A 22008-nucleotide genomic window follows, 5' to 3' on the forward strand; every position below is an offset into this window, starting at 1 on the left:
TGACCACATTTCATAACAGATTACACCTCTGGAGTCCAAAAGAATGACAGTGATAAAAAAAAAAAAAAAAAAAAAAAAAGAAAAAAAAGAAGAAGAAAGTGGTTCTAAACAGGAGACAGCAGGAAGATGAGAAATCATAAATGGAAGGACCACATTATGTGTTCCTGGGTGCAGGGTTCTTACATGACAAGCTTGTGACATTTATATTAACAGTCAATAAACAGGACAATGAAGATAGAAAATCAATGATTTTGAACCATACACCTACCTGGTGACAAACTCAATATCTATTGAGGCAGGAATCAACAAATAAGAGTTCTCTTTTAATAAAAAAGTTCCTTCTTTTTTTCTTTTTTTTTTTGTTTTTAGCCTCTAGAAAACTCTTAAACCAGATTTTTAGCTATGAGTCATGAACTGACTTCTAAACCCATGAAAAATATAATCTTCTGGCTAAGGTACTAGTGGGAAACCAGGAATTGTAGCCATCTACTTCACCTATGAACTGGAGTATTCAGCAATGGATGCTGAATCTTCCAAATCGATTCTACATGACATGAGGCAACGAGAAACACTGTAGGAAGGGAATTCCAGGCTCACTCCCATGGCACATCTCATCAAACTGCAACAGCACACAGATTTGCACATATACACTATGCAGAGGGATCCACATTGACCAGTATGGAGGAAATTCCCAAGCTTGCTGACCACGAACCACTGTTCTGACCTGAATGGAGAACAGCCTGTTGTGTAACCTCCATCAAAAGTCAGATCAAGCTTGGTGGAGCTAGATCATAGAATCACAGAATCATTTAATTTGGAAAAGACCTCTAAGATCATCAAGTCCAACCGATAACCCAGCACTGCCAAGTCCAGCACTAAGCCATGTCCCCAAGTGCAACATTCACACTTTTTTTGACCACTTCCAAGGACTGATTCCACCACATCCCCAGGCAGCCTGTTCCAATGCCTGACAACTCCTTCTGTAAATAATCTTTTTTCTAATACCCAATCTAAACCTCTCCTGGACACTTCCTCTTGCCCTGCCACTTATTACTTGGATACTGCCTTTCAGGCAACTGTAGGGAGGGAGAAGACCTCCCCTGAGCCTCCTCTTTTCCAGATGCACCTCTATACATCTACAGTGGAACAAGAAGAAGCTATCATGACATTAAATGTGTGGCAGCATGGTGCAGTGTGGATTCACCATGCAGGCCTGCTTCTCCTCAGGTATTTGCATCACTTCCTCTCTTTGGTATCAATGTGCCTCAGGGAGCACAAACACATCTCACTCAGCACTTGAGCAGAATTTTGCTGAAAGCAAAGACTTGCTTGCAGTCCAGCCTGCTCACATATCAGGATGAATTTGGCCCAGTTTATATCCTAATGATTATAATGGATGCAGCAGTCGTCTTTTCATTAAGGTAGCAGCCAAAAATATTGATTTGTTGTACTTCATGCTCCCACTTACCTTCACAAATTTCAGGGGAGACAGTACATAAGCAAATAGAGTTGGTCAGTTTAAAAGTGACAAATGAACTGTGCTGAAAGTAAATAAAAGGCTATCTCTTTATAAATTAATTCAATATGTGACTTGAGCCTTTTCTACAGCTAGAAAGCTGATTCATCATTCAGCAGCATTTAAGTTGCCACCAGTTCAATAGTAGGGTATTAATGTTGTGTTCTATTTGACACAGAAGGTCAAATTCTGCATTCAGCTTACAACAGAATGACCTAGAGTAACTCCCGAGCCCCCACGCCCTGCTCTCCACATTGCCCTGGCTGCAGCTCTGCAAAGTGTTCTCTGATTTGCTTTTACTAAGGCCTCCAGTGTATTGAACATTTGGGGAAAACAGAATAATAATCCGAAACTTTTTGTTCTGCTGGATTATCAAGTCTCTTCTGGAACGATTTAGTGAAATAGCACAGGTTGGTTCATTTTTCATGTAACACTTGCGAAAGAGTGAAAGGCAGACAAATATTTGCATCTTGGGAGGTTTTCGACTCTTTCCCCTTCACAAAATAGATTTAAATTTTGGGGAAAAAAACTAAATATGTTTAATGTAGAATATTGAGTACACTTCCCATGCCCTTCAAAACATGATTTGTGCTTTACTGAACGAGAGCCCTAACTTATTCTCGGCTATCACCTCTACTAGTCTAGGCATAGGATAAAAAAACTGGTTATTTTACTAATGAGTGAAATGCCCTGTTACTCACCCTACCAGTTCCTATAAGTTCAATAAATGTTGAATCCTGAGATTTCCAAATCAGTACTGCAGCATTTGGATCAACTTCCCACTGCTTGATAAAAAACCCATTTAGATCAAGTTGATGTTACTCAATAAGCAGGTAGGACAAAATTTTCAAATGCAGGAGCTTAAAATTGAAATCCATATTCAGTTGCCTAAATAATGTTGCCTGAATGCCTTTACTTGCTATTACCACTGTAGAACATGTAAGTTCTTTACATTCCTGGAAATTAGGGGTAGATGTCGTCTTGGCTTCTGACACTCAAGTTTGATGTTTCTGGACATAAGGTTTTGACTGCTTCATCTGTGCACAGCTGTAGCAGAGAGACTCTAACACAAATAGAATAAAAATATTTTTCACTGCTTATGCTTACGCTTAGATGCGAGCCACAGCATTTGTAATGTCGTCTGTTTTTCATAATGTTCAGTTTAGAAAGTTGACATTTGATTAAACAGTTTGAATTTGCCAAAACATACATTTTAATCTTATGTTTAATACCACATTCTCAATTAAAAGCTTTAGAAAAAGACATTCAAAGTCTGCTGAAACCACAGCAAGCCCACAGACCTAACATATTAAATACATTTTTTGAAACTGTTGACTAATATTTTCTAATTCCCTCACTACTTCTAGTGGTGCACAGCCGCACCATTACTACCAACAACCACCCGACATTTAAACAGCCAGTATGTTACGTTTTTTACTAGATATCTTATACTTTTATATTTAGTATTTTCAACATTTTCCAATAGGGTTCTTAATGCTACCAACACCAAAGGAAAGCTAGCACAGTTCATTTACAGTTATGAATCCTTCCCTTGATTTCTATCTTTACAGAAGCACACCAGTGCTGATAAACACCATGCTACAAAGAATGACATATCATTCCAGTCTAACTCTTATGAAAAAATGACTCCCAACAACAAGAACAAGACCACAAAGAGGTTTTAGGACAAAACAGTTCTTGTTTCATGCTCCTTATTTCCTTTCATTGGGTTTAACACTGGATTCAAGGTCACAAGTGTTGTGACTCTGTGGAGGTGACCCGAGGAATTTATAATGATCAAAAGATAATACAGTCACTGAGAGCGAGTTATTCTGCAACTATCACTGTTTCCCAAATGGAGTCATCACACAGCTGCTGAAAAGAAATATATATTATTTCACACCCACAGAATCATAAGCGTATCCAGGTAATTAAATCATGTCATTGCTGTACCTGAAAAATGCTTATTTATAATTCTGTCTTGTCTGTAAGAAGAACTGAACTTCTCGTTAAGAGTTGAAAACAGTTATGCCTAAGCTTTGCTTTTGCAAAAATCCTCTATGAAGAAAAAAGAAAATTACCAACAAAACTCACCAGTTTCTTCATCTATGCTGAATCTCCCCAGGCCACTGCCATCCCTGATGGAATACTGGATCTCTCCATCTCTTCCAGAGTCCTCATCTCGAGCAACAACTTGCAAAACACTTGTACCAATGCGGGAGTTTTCCTTTACAGATCCATTGACGGCAAAGTCAGGAAAATATGGGGTATAAAGATTTTCGTTAACATCCACCACTTCAACTTCCACAAAAGAAACAGAAGAGAGAGAAACCGGGCGTCCCTTGTCCTTTGCGCGGACGGTCAGGTTGTAGAACTGCTGCTTCTCATAATCGAGCTCTTTGTTCAAGCGGATGGCGCCACTCGCTTTGTCTATCTCAAACCTCCCATTGTAATCATTCACCAGTGAGTAACGGACTTGGCCTCCCAAGCCCAGATCTGGATCATGAGTTTCCAACCAAGCTATGACAGTGCCAACCGGCAGGTCCTCAAGGACCTTCACATTGTAGCTGGATGGTATAAAGGCTGGAGAGCAATCGTTAACATCATCCAAAAAAACCTTCAGTGGCACAACAGAAAACTGCTGATGGCCACTCTCTGCTTTGTCCCTAGCCTCAATCTTCAGTGTGTAGTTTGCTTTTGCTTCCCGGTCTAGCTGATCTGCCACATACACCATTCCTGTGGAACTGTTGATAGCAAATTGCTGGATGTCCGTCAATACTGAGTAAGTTACTTCACCATTAGATCCCAGGTCTTTATCCCTGGCTTCTACCTGGATAATCTCTGTACCAAGACTTGTACTTTCTAAAATATTAACTGAGTAACTGTCCTGTAAAAAAACAGGCTTGTTATCATTTGCATCCTCCACGGTGACAGTCAACAGTCTCCATGCAGATTTCTGTGGATTACCTAAATCATAAATGGTAATATTAAGAATATAGAGCTCTCTTTTTTCACGGTCCAAGGGCATGAGAACATTAAGTATTCCCGTCTCCATGTCAATGTTGAAACAACTATCCACATTACCATCAGAAATTGTATAAAGCACTCTTCCATTAAAGCCCGAGTCTGCATCGTAGGCTTTTATCCTTAGGATGGTGGAGCCAATTGGCAGATCCTCTGAAACCTTTACATCAGTAGGGAAGGATTTGTCGAAATGTGGTGCCTGCCTGTTTACTGAATAAAAATCGAGAAAACCATCTTCCAAATTCAGCTTCACATTTGCTTTTGCCTTTTTGAGTAATTTTTCTGCTAGCTTCTGAGCAACTCTGGTTTCTCTACAGCTAAAGGTCTTTGAGGACACTTTACCATGAACTACTGAAATATTAACAAACATAGCATCAGCAAAGTTCTCTCCATCAGTTGCTGTTATCTTAAGACCAAAATTGCTGTTCTTTATGCCAGAATTAATTAGAGATTTTTTAAGTTGCAGGACACCAGAGTCAGGATTTAAGTAAAAAATGCCAAGTTCATTTCCAGAGATTATTTTGTACTTTACCAGCTCTAACTCATCTATGTCTATTGCAGAAACAGCAGTGATGTGACCACCAACAGGAAAATCAGAAGAAATCACTCCTTGACAGGCTACTTTTTCAAAGAGGGGTTTGTTATCATTGACATTGCCTATGTATATGGTGACATTCACCTCACTTTCATGGCGGTAGGGAGAACCCCAGTCGGAAGCCCTCACAATGAACCTGTAGCTTTCTGGTGAGGACTCAAAATCCAGTTCTTCAGATGTGCTGATAACACCTGTAAACTGGTTTATTGTAAAAGGTAGTGAGTTCAGACTGGCAATACTGTATGTTATGTATCCATTTTCTCCCCTGTCTTTATCAACTGCTGAAACTGCCAAAACGCTAGATCCCACAGGGACACTTTCATTGACAAATGAGCTGTAGGAGAGCTGCTGGAACTCCGGAGTGTGATCGTTGGCATCTTCTAACCTGACAGTAACCCATGCTTTTAAATCACCACCTTTGCTCGTATATACTTCTAATTCATAGAGGTCCTTCTCAATGATTTTCAGAGGACGAGCAGTAGTAATAAGGCCTGTCTTTGGATTGATCTTAAAGTACTCAGCTTCTTCATTTGGAAGTATTCTGTATTCCACACCCTGTGGCTCAGGCATCAGCTTAACTACTGCAACCACCACTCCAGGAGGTGAAAATTCACTGATCAAAACATCATATGCTTCCTTTTCAAACTTCAGGGGGATACTTTCTTTCTTGGGACTAGCAATGTGGACTAGTTTGACCGCTGAAAATTTCTGAGGAGATCCTTTGTCCTTTGCTTGGAGAGTCAGGTTGTAACCATATGGAAAGCTGTCCCAATCAATAGGCTTTCTTTCTTTGATTTTGTACTCATTCATCCATTTACCTTCTTTAGTCAGAAAGAACTGTTCTAGTGGATCTCCAGCCACAATAGAAACAGATTCTATTTCTCCATTGGCTCCTTCATCTAGGTCATCAATGTTAACAACTGCATAGGTAGGTTCCTTGTCTGACGGGAAGGGAATATGGGTTACTACGTTTATTGTTGGGGCATGTTCATTGATACGTTCAATGTGAACATAAAGCTTGGCAGTGCTGCTTACGCCATTGTTTCCATAAAGCTTCATCCCACGGTCCACTGCCAAAATCTCAAGATCGTATCTGTTTTTCTCATCGTAGTTTAACCGGCCACTTAAGGAGATAACACCACTCGTAGGATGAACTGAGAAGAGATCAATTTTATTTTTGAAGTAATAATAAAATTCACCATTGGACCCAATATCCGCATCTGTTGCGGTCACCTGTGCAATGCTAGTCCTTAGAGGAGTGCTTTCTGCTATCGTGACGGAGTAAGTGGTTGGTGAAAACAAAGGTCTTAGGTCATTCATATCCAAAACCTGGATGTTCACTTTTGTCCATGCTTCCAAGTCCTCTCCTCTGACAGACCCTTTTACCATCAATAAATAGTTGTCCTGGATTTCTCTGTTCAATATAGCAGAATTCCCACCTTTAGTCCTTATTCTGAGGAAGCAAAAGTCAGCAATGATGACTTCCTCTGCTTTAAAAAAACCCTCATCATCACCAGACACTATCCTGTACTTGATATCCCATGAAAGGTCAGCCAAGGTAATGCCCATTCTTGTCTGACTGTTGACATAGGTCCTGGCTGCAGAATTCTCGTACACTGTAGCATTGTAAGTGGAATGTGTGAAGTGAAAGCCAAGCGGGGCGGTCCCGTGAACTACCTGGCAAATGGAGGCCAGGAACTTGACAATCAGAAGGGCAAGGCATGACGGAGGTAGTCGTGAGCCTGACCAGCGGCCCATATTCACCTCCATCACATCATTCTTTCACCCTGTGGCAGAGAGAGAAAACAGGAACTAGTTGATCAAGAGATAAAACCTGTACTGTGAAGTAAGATGTCAAAATTACTTATTAAATTTATAATTAAAATAAAAATGATGTAATATTTATTCACCATACATTTATGGAAAACATAATAGAAAGGGAAAGCACTATACACACATATACAACCACACCAGTTTTGGTTATTTTTACACATGTGCACAGTATGTATGCATGTATGTACACATACATGCACATATATTTAACTACATATATGTATGTATGTACACTTCTTTAACATAAAAAACCTCTGTGAGACCCTATCATATCTATACACATATGCACACAATTCAGAATAATCAGAGTGAAAAAAAATTTAAATCAGACACACACATTTAAGTTTATAGAAAAGGATGAAACACATACAGAAATTATGGGTTTTATTTATCAGAAGCTCCAATTAAGCCTAAATTTATTTGTTTTGTTTTCAGAGCATATTGGAGAACTCATTTTCAGTCCTAATGTTTGGAAAGGAGACAGGATTTTCATATGTAAGTCGCCTGTCAAATGTTACCCTTTTTTTTTATAGGAAGCTAAGAATGTTTGATGAAATTTGAGCCATTAAGAACAAGTAGAATAAAAAAGTCACTATGCAGCCATTACTTTAAATACAGATACCTTCAGAAAAATCAAAATTAAGGAAGAATTATAGCTAATTAAATGCAATTGCATACACATATACATATATATATGCAAACACATATCTGGATATTGAAAACAGGCAAAATACAATGAAGAAAATAAAACTGCTCAATGAAGCTTCCAGATGAAGATTCAGGTTAAGAGAACAGCACAGCTGAGATAGCCCGTACGTAATGCTGCTCTTGCATATGTAGCCCAACGCACCTGTGATTATGGTCACCGAATGCACTGGTTAACGTACCCTAAATGAGGGCACGGATTAACATTTTTTTTCTGTAAGTCCAATAAATGCTGGGTACCACTACCATCCCAACCAAAGAAAGCTGAAGACCCGTTCCAACCTACTGTCTGTCCTGCTGCCAATGGGCCACCTCGACCAGTAAAGGTGTAAATGATCCTTGCTCAGATGGACTGAATTCCAGCTTACAGCACATTTCACTTTGGTAACCCACAGCAGAATTTGGCTACAAATAAAGCACATATCTCCATCACCATTGGTCTGTCTTAACCCGGTCTGCCACACTCAAGCCATTTCAAAGCACTGAGCGCCTTCCTACTGATTTCAAAAGGCTCATTATAAATGTAAATATTCAATTGCAATTAATAAGCAGTATGTGGGTAAGACTTGGAGTTCCTCCACACAGTGCTGTTGTGGAACAGCCCCAGCGCCTTGCATCAAGGATTTAAACTGCGAGGTTAAACAGAGACAGAGTAAGTGGAGACACTGGCTGCTGGAGGGTGCTGCAGAAGCTGGGAGCCAGGTCCTGCTTATCGCTTCCCACTGAAAGGAGAGGAAAGGAGCCTGAGGAAACTAGGCAGGTGCTCACAGCGAGGCAGTGTGAATAAGTTTCTTTGTTACAGAGTACATACACTGCTACTTGTGAAAATCATAAAAATCAATTTTAAAAGGCAGTTATTGAAAGACCCACTGCAGACACACGTTGTTCTCATTGTCATTTAAAAGCTGCTTGAAAACGTAGTTTTCTTCAAGCTAGAATACAGAATGAGAAAGGAAAGGGAAAAGTTGCTGATAATGACAGAGGTTAATTTAAACTTCCAACATGATTTCAACATCCCCAAGGAGACTTACAAATTGCATGCAAGTTCTGGAATATGAATTCATGTTAGTTGTCACCTCTAATATAATGGAATGATTATTGCAGTTTTAGTACTAATGACGATCAATGTATTGCACTGATGTTGTAATGTCCACACACAACGCCTGGCTTCCTGATCCCACAGTCTATATCCCATTGCTTAACAAATCGATCAGTTTGATCAATTCTCCCAAGTGTTTGTCAATGCACTCATATTTCAATACACTTATTTTCACATGCATTTATACATTCTCCCCCTGCTTTGTTTCCTTTTCATTTTCTTTTCTATTAAAAAAAAAAAACAACAAAAAACCAACCAACCAACCAAAAAAAAATAACTCTTTAAGAAGAGTAAGAGTATCACCGAATGAACTTGCATTCCCCAGCAGCAGGCAAATCCCCACAGAACTCCATGTGGCAGTTCCTTTTCTGAATACGCCCACTCAATTATTGTGGACATATCATGTGAGTCCTATGATTAACATTGTGTCCCATATAGTTTATACATCAAAAAGGCACAATTTTCCAGTATGCTTTGGATACATGAGGGACCAGGTCTCCCCATGCTTTCCCTGTGCTCAGGTTGACCCCCAGGAGACCCAGGATGGAATTTTTCTAGTTCAGCTGGGAAATATTATTTTATTGTTGTTGCCATTTCATTCAGCTAAAAGATCAGCAGTAGCATCTTATTTCTAAGCACAACAATCATTCATCAATTTAATCCACCAGTGCGAAAATATCAAAGTCCCTTATTTTCATGGGGCTTTATGTGATCACTTTGAGTATTGACACTTAAAGTTGCTGCTTCAGACTAGTGTGGAAGATGATGCTGGCTGTACAATATACAGTACGCTGCCAAAAAAAAAGCTAGGCAACAGGAATGAGAAATTCTAATGAGAGAGACACAACTCATGAAAAAATAAAGGGCTGGACCTCTTCTGTGATGTGTCATTATTGAAACACTCAACAGACAAATCACTGTATTGCTGCCTTTCACCAAGAGCACTTCAGCATCCTTCATCTATACTACAATAGCAGCCTCTCCCCACTGCTAAGAGCAAGTGAATTTTTTCTGGCTTACAACAGAGACTGATGTTATGCTTCCTATGAGCACTTAGACTTTTATCACAACAGTTCAGCAACTTCACTGAATGAATTAATTTTCTTATTCTTTGGAGTAAGGAACTTAATTGTCTTATCCTATTTATGTCTCATTTGGTGGTCTAGTTTCTCCTGTCCATAGTTCAGCCTGAGCTGATTTCCCTCGATCTTTCATAGTCATCAACATCGAGTTTCCAAGTCCACCATAACTGGAAATCGGTTTCCCTGCAAAATTCATACTTCGATGCCCATCTGCCACGGCAGAGTTTGTAACCTTGGGTGTGGCAAACCTGAAAGGAAAGCTCTGTGATTAGGTGAACCTAATGAAAAAGTTATGTATATCCCAGGCAATATAACATGACAACCTTAAGCTCCTATTCCATTTATCTTTTTATTTTCAGAGAAAGCCAGGACTAAGACCTAATCTCAAATATACTGCTGCAAATCCAGTCATGTCAATAGTCTAGGGTTTTAGAGGGTCAGTGCAATCAAGATCAGTCCTGAAACACTAAATTCCACCTAGAAACAACATTTGTATACATGTGCTATTGTATGCATGTTTTAGTTATGTATACACATGCAGACACAGACACACAGTTTTGTATTTTTAGGTGGAATTTCATGGTCCGCACTGGAAAAATTGGACCTTCACATCAGGCAGCACTTTCAGAGTTTGATTTCATTTCAGATGTGGTATGCAGAGTTGTAGTAATCTCCTCATTGAACTTATTCATCTATCCATATATTTATATGGCTATCATCATTATATTTTATGAAAGTCCGGACAGACGAGCTATTAAACTGCCACTTGGACTACCCAAGAATGTTTTATTCATTTACTAAATTCCTTTCTTCTGGGATATTTGTTTTTAAGAGCTCATAACACATACATACTTAACACACAGGAAATGTAATGAGATAGGTTACAGAAACAAAGTACAAAGCAACCCGCTGTAAATTAAGAGGCATTTCTTTAAAGGCACTTCTTGTCAAAAAATGTTATGGTTTCAAGTGAAGAGAAAAGCTGTGATTACTTCTGCTTGATTTTAAAACGTTTGAGCAGGAGTTACCAAAAAAAAAAAAAATCCCCTGGTACTGCTCAACATGGTTACTATGAAGAAAAACAGAAAGAGGGAAAAAAGTAAGGAAAGGAAAAGGAAAAAGACAAGGACAATGTTTTCCAAGAGAAGAAAACTGCTCTATAACAAGAGCAAAGACTAAAGAAAAATATCTCCTTCTAACTACCCAAGGAGGTGAAAAAGTAACACAAGTTATCTTGCGGAGTTCAGAATCTTTCCACTCTAGCTCTCATTAATACTCTGGCCTTGATGTGGGAATGAAGAAATGGAAAAATAGAACAGTGTATCTTAATTTTAATACTCTTTAAAATAAACCTGAACATCATGCAGAACTCTATAATTTCAAATTTAGTTCACCACTCAAGTAATTTTCCTTTGCTCCTTGAATTACATGACCCAAACCTTGCAGAATAGCTGCAGGGACTTGTAGGTGGCTGGTGTTCCTTAGAGGAACTGAGAGAGATATGAGCATCTCTCCTTTTTCTCATCTTGGCTCTGGCAGTCTCCAGTCTGGGCTGCATCCAAACGTTACACCCCAAGAGAATGAGAAGGAAGACTCCAAGTCCCAGCAACTGCCAGGATTCCTGCACACCAAAAATGTGGCTCTAACTCAGTGCACAGATATGAAACAAGTCCTTTGTTTGATTCCTTCTCCCTAGGCTAATTCTTCTAATTCCAAAAATCTCCACACCATAAAATACTTGAAAAAGAAAACAATGCATATAGCTCTTGGATAAATACAAGCCATAAGGTCTTTTACAGAATATAAGGAATACAGCAGGCAAACTTCTTCAGCAAGCAGGAGGAATAAGCTTTTGGCAGTCCAGAATAGGAAAAAAAAAGAGCTTTGTCCTCTCTCCCTACTTTCTGTCCAAGTCCATGTATACCTCATAAGAATTTTTCCAGTTGACCATTAGGTAAATTAATTCAGGCAATGTGACTAGCTAATAAAAGCCAACTACTTCAGAATTACTACAGGTCCTTTGAAAGAGAAGAGCAAAGAAACCAATCTGTGCTTTAACTTCCAGCTTCACCCAATGAAGGGTGAAGAATCCAATGAACCTCTTATGTAGCGGGTCCTCTGGGCTGTGAGAAGGAAAATTTGAAGTTTCTCAACTTCAAATTATAAACTTCTGAGAGTCAAAGTATTTATGCATCTGTGTGTATGAGAAAAAAAGGGGTCAAGAAACCTTGACTTAAAGGTTTTCACTGTGATTAATATTTCTCTTGGAGAAGCTGGGAAAGGGAGGGTGCCTCCTCCCACAGGACAGGAGTGATAACCTCATAGTATGGAAAAATACTACAATTTGAAATTGCCACTGCTTTCTCAGGAGTAGTTACAATTCTCTTTCAAAATGTAGCTATTTAAATTCTATTGAATAAGCGGTTTTACAGCAAATGAGGTATATTTGAAAATATAAAAGTACCTTTTTAGGAGGCAGAAAAACAACATCACATGCACGTGAGGCATGTGTATGTAGTGAAGTCATGCACCTGCAGCAGGGCTTGATTTCTTTGAAAAGAAAGCTCTTGTTTTCTTTGAGAGTGACCTCAATCTTGCAAGTATCTCTTCCCTTTCACTCAAATATCAACACCCAGCATTGACAGCAGCCAATCTACTCTTCCGGTCTAATCATCAAAACACAAAACCTATAAGCTTGTCACACAGACAAATGAATGCAGCTGCATGAAACCTTGTATTCTCAGTGCTCTTTTCTATCAGCAACAGCAATTTGACTACACAAAAAGTTCTGCATGATCAGGCCATGAGGACCTGCAAAAAGGGTGCAATGAAGACTGCACAGCATTGTGACTGGTTTGCAGTTGTTACTTATTTAAGGCTTCCATCAAGATGCCTCAGTGATAGAAAAAAATGTTTTTCATAATCAGTTGACAATATTGCAACCAGGAGATGAAAGCCGATGCACGTCAGTGCCCTCTCTCGGAAGCAGTCTCTTCCATAGCACAGAACTACTGAAAACTCTTCCAAACTCATGGAAATGAATCTTTAGGCACATGGAAGATACCAGTTTAGGAGTTTAAAGACCAAGGTGTCGATCTACCAGCAAAGCTCAGGCACAGACTAGAGACAGACATGGATTTCGTACTCTCCTCTCATTACACAAGCAATATCACTAGCGTGTTGTTAAATGAATAGTGAATAAGGGATAAAACCACGTTTAAACAACATTTCCTCTTGCCAGACAACTATAATTCACACAGCTAGGAAAACACATGGCATGACTCTTGGGGATGGTCCTGTGCAGGGCCGGAAGCTAGACTCAATGATGCTTGTGGGTCCCTTCCAATTCTGCATATTCTGTGATTCTGTGATTTTGAGAGAGGCTAACACTTTACTGGCGAGGACAAGAAATCAGAATGTAGAATAAAAATTTAGAATTTGTGCTATACAGAACTGAATTAAAGATGTGTGTTCAAGTATAGGCAGAAGGGGGAAAAACCTTACTAACACTGACAGATTTACAGCAGGGGATATATTCATGGAGCTACCTGTTCCCCAGTGAGCACAAAGATCTGCTTTTCCATGCATATGATTATATTATGATGTGTTCATCCCAAAAAGAGAAGATGAAAACAAAATGATAATTTCTGCAGAGTAAGCCCTTGCAAGAGACAGTGCTATAAATCCTAACCTTTCTCAGAGCTGCAAATCCTCCCGCTGCCTGCATGTCATTCTGCACAGGAGAAAGGGCACTCAGCATGTAGCAAGTGTAATTCAGGCTGTCCCTAGGAAGTGAAGATTTAGCCACCCAGCCATATGTTATGAATAACATTGTTTTGCTAGCAGGTGCTGGGGATTTTTTCCATACAACACCAATTTTTGTCAAGTATCAGTTCATCAGCAAATGCTTCCATTTGCAAGCAGGAGCCAGGCATCATTTGTCTTCCCCAGGATAAGGTGCAAAGGGTCTGTTGAACTCTCCCTTTCCCCTCGAGGATGAAACGTGGCTTGGGGAAATAGAAGGGGGGAGAGGGGAGGAATAATTTGCCGCCATGTGAGATCTGTCAAAAGTGAATTCCTGTGAGCCACCTTACAAGGGATTTGAGCTTGTCCGTTGGTGGTCTGCCCCCAGGGAAACAAAGCCTGATATCCAGTTTTCATGCTTTGTATATCTCAAATCCCCCCTGGCTCCTGCTTCCTAATCACTGTAAAATGGGGACGCTTTGGGGTAGTTTCAAAATGAGCCAGTTATTTTCATGGGGGCTTCCTTACGAAATACACTTAAGGGTACTATTTCTTGCTTATTTGGCCTTCTTTTTTTCCCCTAATGTTTCACTCATAAATCCAAGGCGCACTGGCTTGAAAGCCCTTTCAAGGTGCAATGTCAACATCAAAAATCCAGCACTGGTGAATCCCATTCCTCTCACTGAGGGTCTTTCCCCAGTTGTCCCTTCACCACACATCAATTTCGATCCCCTGCAGACAGCCAGCTCTTTACCGAGCTGCACCTCTGATCCTCAGGGGCAAGAGCTCTGCTCACACATCCAGAGGCTGCTAAGGACCAGGAGCAGGTCCACAGCCTGCCATGGAGTACTTTCCAACTGCATACAGTGGGACTTGAGCAGTGATTCAACTGGGCTCTTTGCAAACTTTCTCCTTACTGTAATGCAAGTAATAGATACAATTGAGACCAGAGAGTCTTTTGTACAAAACCCTAGAGCAATCTGAATCTCAGCTTTTTAATATACCTGGTGAAACACGGCAATGAAATAAGCACTTTTGAGAGCTGCAGTGCAGCACCAATGTGAATGGGATGTTCCTGCAGCCAAAAGAGCATCTTCCACATTTCCCACACAAGGGTCAGTTCCTACCCTGCACTCTCTTTCCACGGCTGTTTTCCTGCAAACTCACTCCTGCTAGTCCCAGTCTCTGCCGGTTGCTGCCTCCAGTCTGCTCTGTGTTTGGGATACTGCACATACTCCTTCTGACAGCTTGCATAGGCTTATATAAACTATCTGGATATAGTTTATAGCAAGAAAGAAGTCTATGAGATTTACAACTACTGTTTCCAGTGCCATAATAGGTATGTAGGTATAAGGACTGCAGTAAGCTGTTACTCTCAGAGGAAAAAAATACTATATATCTTCCTCAGAACTCAGTGTGTGGAGGCAGGGCAGCTCAAATGGTCCAGACCTTTATGTGTGTTCAAGTCTAGGCAAATATATGGGCAAATGGAGGGTGATTGAAAAAAGGGACGCATATACAAAAGCGTCTTTGCAGTTGACAGCTCCATGTAAAACACACAACATAAAATGAAGATTAGGGGAAAAGACTGTCAGGTTGGACTAGATTATATTTAAGGGTCCCTTCCAACCCAAACCATTCCATGATTCTATGATTATGAGATGCCAAATCAAAATAATGACAGTCCAGTAAAGACTTTACAAAGGGATTGTGGGATAAAGCATTTTACTCCATGCCAAAAAAGACATATGGATGCATCCAGGTGCCATTAAGAGAAAAACAAAACAGAACCCACAATTAAACAGAACAACCATTTGAGAAATACCTAAATCTTATTATTCTAGAAGGGAAGAAAGAAAGAAAAAATTGTTTCTTGAGGCTAGGAACTGTATTATTGGTTTTGCAATGGTATTTCTCTTCAAGAGAGCTCTGACATACAGCAATAGACAGTGATCATGATGGAAGTGCAAGGAACAAATATTTTGATTGAGATTCTCAACAAGCTTGAGATTTGAGAACAAAACCTAGATTTAGCAGTGAACATTTTTCTTTCAATAGGGCGGGAATCTGCAGGGTGCTGGCACTTGCTGCTGTGTTGCAGGCATAACATGGAGCTGCTTCTGGAACAACACGCTGGAGTTGTCTACAACCAATCTCAGACATCTATGTGGGCCTGACTTCTAGACACTGCAGAGCAACCACTTTTCTGAAAGCCAGCTCCCCAAAAACTGCTTCCCGATGGCTCTCTGATGAAGGAGCCTCTGAAAACTTGGACGAACTGTAAGCCCACAAGTGTTCATTAAAAAAAAAAGAAACAAAGAAAAACCCAAAAGGATAATTGATAAATAGTTGGTACTTTCCAAATTTTCCTGCAAAAAAGCCAGAAAGGTTGCCATTTGCTCAAACTGGCAGTGTTTAGAGAAAGGGTTATTGCCATTACTTTTTAAAATTACATCCAGCTCAGGCCATAGTAGTTGGTTAACCTAAGTAAGAAGCAACACACAGCTACATCAGTTAAAAAAATCTCACGTTCTCTCAGATAAGTGGAATACACACTGCAGATATCATCTGGGAAACAAAAAAGTAGATGGAGTCAGCTTTAAACCTAGCAGTTCTGACAGAAACCCAGAAATTTCCTTTCCAGCCCATCTGTTAAGGCCCAATCACTGCAAGGAGGAAAGCTCTCCAACAAAGCTGGCCTTGGACCACTATCCACATTAGAAATACCCAAATTCATACAAGGTGCTAAATCCAATTATTTTGAAGGGGATGTAACAACATGCTATTTTCAGTGCACACGAGGGAGTGCTTGTGGCACTCAGAGAGACAGATCTGTCTTGGCTGCAAAGAGGAACCTCTGGTACCCTGTCTGGTGCCACCTCCACCACTTACCCACACCCCAGCAAGCAGCTGCCAAGGGAAAGGCACAGTACTGGAAATCTTCCGCATGCTGAAACTCCCCCCACATTCAAACACGCTACCCATACTGAAACCACAATTCTTCCCCCCTCCAGTGTTCGGCTCATGCACAGATATTCGAGATGATAACCACTTTTTAGCTACCCATACATTAATGCAAACCACCACAGCTTCAGCTTTCCAACTCGGTCAGTTCAGTCACCACAGCTGGGAGTCCCTCAAAGCCTGTTGTGTGTTTGGAAAGGTTCAACTTTGCAAGCACAGACCAATTAAAAGCTCCACAGAGCAGAGATCACTATTTAAAGCTGAACTGCTCATTTCTGTTTATTTATAGCAAAACCATTAATTGCTAATCACATATTTGTTTGCTGGAAAACTAATGCTCCAAAATAAACACCAAGTTTAAAGACTGTTCCCAGAACACTGAATGGTATCAGGAACAGTACTAAAAATGTAAATCAGAAACATCAAAACACATCAGGACTTTGACTGGAGGAACAAACAACCCATTATTTCTGTGCCAGAAAAGAGGTTACCCACAAGCCGCCAGTTACTCACACAGTCATCTACAGTCCAGCAGTTATTTTATGTCCTGAAGAATAACAGACACTATGGCAGAGTATCTGTTGAAAATATCTTCATGGCAATCAGCATATGCTAGATTAAATGAGGTATCTCCTAATACAGAGTTTTGATATTCAGCTTGGAAAAGTTCCTTTAAAATATGTGGCATTAGAGGCAGAACCTCAGAAAGAGTATATATTCATTTATGAGCCAGTTTCATATGTCAAAATCATACAAAATTAAAAAAAGAAGAAGGAAGCTGGATTTTCTTTCAAGTCTCTTTGCTAACAGAGCTCCATGCTTCCCTCAGGAGAAGCATGTACCTCAAATATCTACAGGAGTCCTGCATGGAAAACCAAGGGAAACAGCCTTACAGAGCTACAGTCTGCCCTTTCTTCATGAAAGGCGCTTTAAATAAGCACAGCATCCCAGGCTTCATGGAAAGTCTTACCACCAGCAACACTGGGAAGCAGGAAGAACTCCACGGCAGTCTGCTATCCACCTCCTGAAATCCTTATGGGTACTGGACTTCTCTAAAGCACCCACGCCCACTGGCTGTTAGAAAGGCTTCAACAGCAATGGGCCTCCACCTTTCCTGACAGAGCTGCCCTTAAGGCTCCTGATTTTCATGCATACTTGAAGGTCAGGTAAGTGCAGACACAGCCCATGTCCAGATTTGGAAACAGGTACAGCATCTCAAGCCCCTAGCTCCAGGTTACATAGCAGATGCCCCACACACACACTCCAGCTGACAGCTCTCGCTGCCTTGCTATGCTGCCCTTAGTATCTATACAATCTAAGGCAGGAATATTTCCCTACAAAGCAATACTTACCAGCATTATTGGCCTAAATTTCTAGAACAGAGGGTCATACAATCCTGTTTCTAAACATCACTGTAGTGGTTACCATTTAAAATTCATCATTTATTCACAGGTCAGGAGTTTGGGTTCTTCAAAATTACATCTAGATCTTGGAAAGTTAATTGGACACTAATCATGAAATGGAGACCAGTAAGGTAGAGGTAATAATAATCATGATAATAATGATAACAGCAAAGACAACACTAACAACAGTGTTATGACTCCATTATGTTGTTGACAATGGCAGCCACTAGGAAGAACAGCCTCATCTTAATGCCTCACCCTTCTCCATCTCCTGAAGTCAGGATCATTTGCAGTAAAATGTCAAGTTGCAAAGCCTGCACTCTCAAATCCTGGGCAGAAACCACAAGCACACCAAACACTTGTTTGGGTAAATCACTGAAACATGCAAGGCAGAGTCACGCCCAAGCCCTGTGACCACGTATTCATCAAATCTACCTCCATGATATCAGTTAGCTGTCAGTCTCCTCGGTCTGGACTTCTCCCTGTCTGCTGGGAGCCCACACTGTGATGGTGCCACCCCAACTCCCTACAGACCCAGTGGGTAAATCTTCCTAATGGAGCCACCCTGTCCCTTACGCACTTTGACAGGCAGAGAAGTTGCTGGCAAGGTGGCCACCTCACATCACACAATGCTGAACATCCAACCTAGCACTTGCCAATAAATGGAGCTTGTCCCCGAAACACAGAAAGTCACTGGTTCTACATCTTCTGTTTGTATACTAGGAGGGGAAGAAGCAGTGCTGGCAACCCCGTACCATCCCACCAGAACTCTTAAAACCCAGGTGTGGCTGTGCTAAAGTGCTCCATCGCTTCTGCCTTGTGGAAAACATGCTGTGATGATGTGCAGCTCCCAGGAGCTGCCCTAGGCAAAGGCATGTTCCCTCTTAGAGCATCCTGCAGAAGCAAACTAATGCCACATGGCTCCTAGCCACATGCTCACCATTTGCTTACCCTTTTTATTCTGACAAGAGAAGGGGAAAGCTGCTCAGCTAAAATAAAAAGGACTCCAGCCTAAATAACAACTTAGCTCATGCCTAGTGAGGCTCGCTGCTGCTGAATTTGACCTCAGTTGAAAATGAATAGCAAGGTACTATTTGCATATAGCTCTTCCTCACGCTCAACCATGCACTGACTGAAAGTCAGCTGCCATTTCAACCTGACTCCTGCAAATCTCCAGAAAGGTAAAAAAAAAATAAATTGTTGTTTCAGAAAGCATCATGCCAAAGATTGAAATCATCAGGAATAACTTTTCCTGTTTCCTATGTACTTTTAAGATGAAAATATACAGTGATAAAAAGAGTAAGAGTTAAAAAATAGCAATGCATCAGCTTACTAAAGCCAACGTAGCAATATTACAAATGCACAGAGAAGGGGGGAAAAAGAAGCATGCCTCACTTGTGAAACTATTATGGATAAGGACAAAATGTCTGTGTATATAATACAGTTCTATACAGCTTTGATAAGAAAAGACTGCCAATAGCTTTTGGCATATGAAAGCCACGGTGAGGACTGCAATAAAACTGAGTATATTGTAAAAGAGCCATCTCACATGCATCCCTAGAATTTATCTTCAAATGATACTGTATTAAATTCTGTATTCTGTGGCTTTTGGAAAAATGCTTTTATTTTATTAAATGAACTATACAATATATTGTTTCTCTGAAGTAAAAGCGTGAGTAGGAATATAAAGTAGTTGTTTTAGCACTAAAAAAACTAACAACGTTTTGAACCTAGAAACAGCTTCCAGTAAGTGAGCACACTTCTAGTGTGAGTGGGGGGGGTGCGCACACACACACACGTACAGCCCGTTTCATCATGCTCAGCTGCCCTCATACATCATATAACTACACAGTCTGTGATAGATACAGACATTTCAGAGTTTAAATCCTTGTTGCTGTGTTTCTAGGGGATATCCCAAGGTCCAGTGAGGTCTCAAAGAACACGAAAGCATTAATTCTTTTTTTGACATGCAAAAATATTGCTCTCAAACAGACATTCCTCAACTCCACATAAAAGCATCTTCTGCAAGCAGTGAAACAAGCAGATGTGCTGAAAGCCATGGAGGTAACACACACAGAGCTTTACACTCTCGTGCAGGATCAGTGAAGGGCCACAGCATGCGGTGCATCACTGGGCACTACAGCTTGATGCTCCTAACAGCTTTTTTCCAAGAGTTACAGACAGTCTGCACAACTAAACCAAAATATATTCAGGCATAATCCTTTCATACCACAGCTTGGTGATCACTTTACGGCACAATAAGCCACCGTGGCCACCAAAGCAGCTGTCCCAGGCTCAACCCTCCCCTTTTCTCCTGTCTTTGTTTGTTGGGTCTTTTTGGCTTTTCTTTTTTTTTTTTTTTTTTATTTTATTTTTAGTTTTTTGTTGATTTTGTTCTCAGTGTGGATTGAGCTGCCCTATTGTAAATATGCCTGTGAACAAAAGGGAGGGAGGGAGATGGGAACGGGTGCCTGGGGCAGGCAGGAGGGATCCTTTCCATGTCCATGGCAGCTCAAACTGTTTGTTAAACAACAGCCGGAGTTGAGGCAACCAAGATGGTGTGTAAAGAGCAGAAAGTACCTTAGAGAAACATACTGAACACTATCAAAATACCCAAGTCTTAAATAGGCACATGAAGTATTTAAATGCTTTCACACCCATAACAAATTTTGTTTACTGCCCAGCATTCAAACAGCTTTTTCTTTACTATTGTAAGGTTGTTCCCAAACAGTGTGAATTTGATGTTACAATGAATAGTAGCACTTCAATTCCTATTTACAACCCATTCAGTGACATAATTCCCGAAATAGCACGCAGTATTTCCACACTTTAAGAAACAAAACCTGTTCTTGGCTCAAAAGAAGTTGTGCAAATTAGCCGAAAAGAATAATTTCCTTTTGTTCTTCCTCTCTGATATAGAATATTAAAGGAAAAAGAGAGTAATATGAAAAACTTTTATTAAAAACATTAGAACCACGAAATGTTGTTAACATCCCTCTTGTAATTATATGCAAAATGTTCAGTATCCAAGGAAACAGCGCAGTAATGAAGTTGGAGACTACTGTATAAATGCACCTTCTAAATCACCACCGAGAACGTCTATTCCAGTGGGACTGGCTAGTTTATTAGTGTGTGACACCCTGATCACTTAGACATGCTACAGCTTAAAAACAAAAAGCTAACAAGCTACTTTCACACAAAGGGTCCTTTTGTTTGCTGTGTATGAACAGCCCCTTCTCAGCATCTAGTTACAGAGTTCCTCTGCAGAGTTGGAGATTTCTCTAAGCCCAGATTCACCTTCATGGAAGTTGTTTGGTAATGGTGGGCACTAATTAAACTGCATAACCAGTCACAAATGAAGCAAAGATGCTGTCCTTTGCTCCAACTTCTCTGCAAATTGCACTTAAATGTGCAATGAGAGAAATACTGAAACTGTGTTCTTCTCCAGAGCCTGTTGGTCTGAAATCCATTTCGTTGGCACTAAAAGCACTGATGCATACTGACTCATGCCCACAATATTAAAATTAATTCAAAAATTAATACTTGTGCTTCAATATCAACAGCTCATAGTCAGGGATGTTTCCTAGGAAGACAAGCAGGTCTATAGCAAGGAAGCCGATGCAAAATTAACTCCTGCTTTTTGGTGTTAGCACTTAAATCATCGTGCCAAACCCCTGGGTTTTAGGCTCAAATTCAGCAAGCATTCAATTATTCTTCTGATTTCTGTGGCAGTCAATTCCCTCCAACTGAATATAAAGCAGTTCCAGCAGGTTCAACCACTCTGTCATGTGGACGTCATGAGGATGAACTTTGGTATTCCTCCCTTCCAGTATGTGTGACAGTTTATAGGAGCACATACCTCAACATCCCTGCTTTTTCAGATGCCCCTGTAATCTTTGTGACCTTTACATTCCCTTTGGTTCATTCTTTTCCATTACTGTAACACCCTTTATATAAGTAGATAGCCTGAGCTACACACAGTATTTCCAGTGTGGCCTCAGGCAAAGACAGTCAAGTACTAGAATAACCTGACTGCCAGCTCT

The 22008-nt window shown here is 40.4% G+C and overlaps 1 protein-coding gene across 9 annotated transcripts in view; it reads right to left on the bottom strand.

The window, feature by feature from the left end:
* Positions 1 to 22008, bottom strand: part of FAT3 (FAT atypical cadherin 3) — a 401772-nt gene that overhangs the window by 303706 nt on the left and 76058 nt on the right. For all 9 annotated transcript variants that reach the window (XM_017819708.1, XM_017819707.1, XM_017819709.1 and 6 more), the window contains exon 2: positions 3611 to 6922. In XM_017819708.1, the coding sequence (XP_017675197.1) occupies positions 3611 to 6905 (3295 nt within the window). In that variant the 5' untranslated portion in view covers positions 6906 to 6922. The remainder of the gene's footprint in view (positions 1 to 3610; positions 6923 to 22008) is intronic.

The sequence above is a fragment of the Lepidothrix coronata genome, unplaced genomic scaffold, assembly GCF_001604755.1.
Source record: "Lepidothrix coronata isolate B3197 unplaced genomic scaffold, Lepidothrix_coronata-1.0 Scaffold76, whole genome shotgun sequence".
Lineage (NCBI taxonomy): Eukaryota > Metazoa > Chordata > Aves > Passeriformes > Pipridae > Lepidothrix > Lepidothrix coronata.